Source organism: Mustelus asterias, unplaced genomic scaffold (assembly GCF_964213995.1).
Source record: "Mustelus asterias unplaced genomic scaffold, sMusAst1.hap1.1 HAP1_SCAFFOLD_516, whole genome shotgun sequence".
In the NCBI taxonomy this organism is placed as follows: Eukaryota; Metazoa; Chordata; class Chondrichthyes; order Carcharhiniformes; family Triakidae; genus Mustelus; species Mustelus asterias.
In genome coordinates, this window is record NW_027590468.1 from 253,623 (window position 1) to 258,241 (window position 4,619).

The window sequence follows — 4,619 nt, forward strand, 5'->3', positions numbered from 1 at the left end:
AAGAGGCGAGAGGGAGGAATCTCCTGGGGATTGTAAACGGGAACGTAGATCAGTTGGAGAGAATGTGGTATGATTCAATACATATTTTTATGTTACACTGTCAGTGAATTTTCTCTCTGAGTTCAATTGAACTTTGAAACAATGTTTTTTCTTTAACCGTGTGTTCCAGATCTGAGCGATGGAGATTCTGTTACTCGGCGGGAATCCTCACTCACACGGACAGAGGGAGAAGATGTCACTTTAAACTGCACCTTTACCGACGATGCCTATTATTTATTCTGGTACCGTCAATATCCAGGCAGACAGCCCGAGTTTGCAGTCCGGAGAGACAAGAACGGCGGTTTTGAATTAAAGGCGGATTTCGCTCGGACCCGGTTTTCTGATTCAGTCCAGCAGTTAGACAAGTTGTACCGATTGACCATCTCGGAGTTGCTGCTGTCTGACACTGCGGTCTATTACTGTGCACAGAGTCTCACAGTGATGAAAATGAGTGAAATCCTCGTACAAAAACTGCCGCAGGTTTCTGAGTCACAGCTGCTGTCTGTCGAGAGCTGTTTCTAACAGCGGGTCATACACTGACACGTCAATACATTCCTGTGAACGCAAACCCGACCACAATTCACACAAACACCATCTAAAATCGTTCACAGATTCCGTCTGATTGTTACATTCACCGTGCGAGGGAAGAATTAGCTGTTGTTTATTTGGAATCACCGGGAAATCGGCACTAATGTTGAGAATTCAAAATGCTGCAGGTAGCCTTGAACTAGTTGTACCCTTGTTCTGATGTTTCAAAAAACACTCGGGCCAAAGAAACCAATGCTGTTTGGTTTGATATGTCAGTCAATAGTGTAAACTGATGCCCGCCTGCTGAGGCAAAGCCTCATAATCACATCAGCCTGATTAAACATCTCTCAATGTTACAGTAATGAAATAAAAATATCAACTGGGAATCGAAGAGAAACTTCATTGGAAAGAGTTCGGAAAAATGTGACTCATATTAACACAATGAACACTTGACACATATTAAAACTAAGAATTCTTAACAGTAAAGGTACAGAAGTTTATTTCAATGCATGCTTAGAATCCAATGAACAATGATTAATAAGTAAATTATCTCTAAGAACAGGTTTGGTGTACTCTAGACACTGGAACATTTGATAAGAAAATCGACTGAATGCAGAACCCTAATTGAAAAGAGCGTCAGAAAGTTCCTGAAGGACAACTAGGGATGGGCAATAAATAGCGGCCGAGCCAGCAACACCCACATACCCGGAAGTATTTCTTTAAAAGTCTGCTGTAATCACCAGAAGTACTTTGGGAAATCGAAACCGCGGGATAAGTCTTTCTGCTCAGACAAATGTTTTGTTGGGATATGGACCAATCGCGGGCAATTGGAACTAGCATAGTGGTTAAAAAAAGGATGGCATAGACAAGTTGGGCCGAAGGGTCTGTTTCCATGCTGTAAACCTCTATGACTCTATGACTACCTCGATATCCGTTATTTCCCTGAATATCCACAAATCCATCAACTGTCTTCAAGAAATCAAACGACTGTATAATCATCGCTCTCTTTGACACATAGAGCGCATTAAAGCGAATGTAGGCGTTTGACTGAGATGATTTTTGAGATATGACTCTGATGAGTTTTATTTCATGTTGTAATAACAGCACCAGCGTCTCCTATTCAGAGTTGCTCGTAAACCACAGAAACTACTATAAAGAGGGATTTTACATACACTGACAGACATTCAGCACAAAGAACGTGATCATTCGGTTTAACTGGTTTTAATGATATGATTTTGTTTATATTAACAGTTCACAATCCAGCTCAGAGATCGGATTCAGTGAGAGGAGGTGAGAATGCCTTTGCTGGTTTTTGTACGGACTAACTGTGACTCTGTAACTGCGGTTCAGCGCACACTGTTACAGATACACGGCAGAGTCAGAGACATGGACCCCGGTCATATTTAATGGAGCTGTTTTCTTGTCTCTGTCCAAATTAGCAGAAAACTGGTCCGAAAAATCGGGAGACTTATCCCCCTTCCCCTTGCCGTAACCTTTCAATAAATATCTCGGAGCTTCTCCGGGGTACAGGATGTACCAGAATAGAGTTTGGTCAGCGTATTTTGCTTTGTAACTGCAGTTCAAAATTACCGTCTCTCCTTCCTGAACCGTTAATTCAGGCGGCTCCTTGGAAACTGAACTTTGGCCATTGGTTCCTGTAACAACATATCGAATGTGTGAGAAATCTGAGTGAAAATAACCCATGAAACACACACTGAGGATCTGAGCTCAGACTCACCGGGCAGCATGACCATTATTATCAGTAGAACACGCAGGGAACACATGGATCCTGATTGGACAGTAAACAGCGACACTGTTTAAAATATGTTGTTGCTTCTAGTTTATATCACGGAGTAAACTCAGATCAGAGGCAGCTTCAACAATAGGCAAATTGGGGGCTTTTCTCAGTGTCGCAATTGGCTGACGTCAGCTGTGGACCAAACACTGCTAGTGGAGGACTAAACACAGCTGGCTCCCTCCAAACACATTCCACCCCGGGCTGTGTGTGTTTTTCTCACTCTCTTTCTCTCTCCATGAAAGGTGAATAATATTATCAGTTATACTGTCGCTTTCTCGGTTAACCCTCTTTCGTTCGAACTCAATGTCCCCCTTTTTTAGATAGATCTTTCTCTCTAAATAAAGTTAAAAGTGAAATAAATAATTTACACTCATTTACTCTGCGGGTATTAATGAGTGCATCCACTGCATGAACATAATAGTAGTTACTGCTTTATTTATACCGGGGATAAGTCATCACCCAAGTCCACATTGACTTGCGTTTCCACTGGGATCACTCTTATACTGGGAAAGTACTGATTCAATCAGTCATTATTTCTGTCCAGAAACTTCAAAATGTGACAACTCTCAGTGTGCCTTTGATATTAGATCACATTTAACAGGTGTCCCCTGACAGATAGGCATCTGATACAGAAAGATTAAAAGTACTGATTTATTAAATTATTCACTCCGAAACTCGATATTAAAGCCATGTTATCTTTGCTCTGACCTCGGCCTCAAAATCTTTCAGCAAAATCAGAAATCTTGTATTTTTATGATGCAATGAGGGGAAATAGATGTTCCTGTTTTGACACCGTGGACATATCATCAACTCGTTCAGTCCACAACAGAATTTAATGGCTTTGTTGATGCAGACTAACAAAGTTAATCACCATCTGAATCATGTCTAATAGGATTGTGTGCTTAAAAAGGCAGACACAAGTGAAACTGTAACTGAACTGGAGGAAATGACGCACATTGCGCTGAACCATTATTTAAACATCGTTCTTCAGAGTAAAGAAATCGGGAAAACCACTCAGACAGTTGAGGAAATCGAGAATCAGTGCGGATCTACTGGACTTTCCTACAGCTGAACGGGATTTAGACGCCTGAGTGTTTCACACACAGAATGAAGAGGGATCAAGTATATCTAACAAATCATTCTTAAATCTATTGCCTTTAAAGATATTTGATTTTGTTTAAAAGCTGATTGTGGTCAATCTCAGTGAAGCACCGTGACATGGGTATTACCCAGTGACTCGATTCCTTTTGTTGGTCAGTCATGTTTGCAACTCAATGTTGTCTATTTCGGAGATATTTCATTCAGAATGAGGAGATATGCGATTAATAAAAATATATTAATATTAAACATTGAACAGTGAACAAATATTGGGTAGAACTGGTTGAAATTATTCGAAGGAAGATGAGAATGATGCATTAATAATTGAGCAGAAATCATTGCTCCCTTAGATATTTGCCGGACCACCGTTTATAAATGTTGAAGTTCAAGATGAGTTGAAAAATCAGGTTGAAAGAAACGGTTTTTGTCTTGTATTAAGTGACATGGGCTCTCAGTATAACCATTAGAGCCTGCAGCAACACAGTGGAGTTGAACATTGTGGTCAGGCCAATTGGCGGTGCTGTACTGTCAGTTGTTTCTGTAGTGTAGTGGTTATCACGTTCGCCTCACACGCGAAAGGTCCCCGGTTCGAAACCGGGCAGAAGCATTTATTGAAATTATTCATTTCGTATGCGGGAAGTTTTGCATGGTTTCAGTTGCTGAACATTATCCGAATCTCGATGTTGCAGCCATGTTATCTTTGCTCTGAACTCGGCCACAAATGCTCTCAGCAAAATCAGAAATGCTGTATTTTAAGACGCAATGAGGAAATAAATGTTTGTACTTTGACACCGTGCGCATATTAGCAACTTGTTCAGTTCATAACAGAATATAATGGATTTATAAATGCAGACTAACATAGTTAATCACCATCTGAAACATGTGTAATAGTAGTGTGTGCTCATAAAGACAGACACAAGTGAAACTAACTGAACTGGAGGAAATGGCGCACATTTCCCGGAAGCATATTTTTAAAATTGTTCTTCATAATAAAGAAATGGGAAAAAATCACTCAGGGAGATGAGTAAATCGAAACTCAGTGTAGATCTGCTGGACTTTTCGATAGATGAACGGGATTTAGGCGCCAGAATGTTTCACATGAGAATAAAGAGGGATCAAGTATAACTAGCAGATCATTATTAAATCTTTTCCCTTT

The 4,619-nt window shown here is 40.4% G+C and overlaps 1 non-coding gene and 1 gene segment (V, D, J or C); one reads left to right on the top strand and one right to left on the bottom strand.

The window, feature by feature from the left end:
• Window positions 1-1,926: 1,926 nt before the first annotated feature.
• On the bottom strand, window positions 1,927-2,321 carry LOC144486909 (T cell receptor alpha variable 9-1-like). The segment is given in 2 exon segments: window positions 1,927-2,222; window positions 2,306-2,321. Coding segments are annotated over 2 exon segments (312 nt in total).
• A 1,676-nt stretch (window positions 2,322-3,997) lies between these two features.
• trnav-cac (transfer RNA valine (anticodon CAC)) lies at window positions 3,998-4,070 on the top strand. Its single transcript has one exon. It is a non-coding gene; the product is annotated as a tRNA-Val (tRNA).
• The last annotated feature ends 549 nt before the right edge of the window (window positions 4,071-4,619 follow it).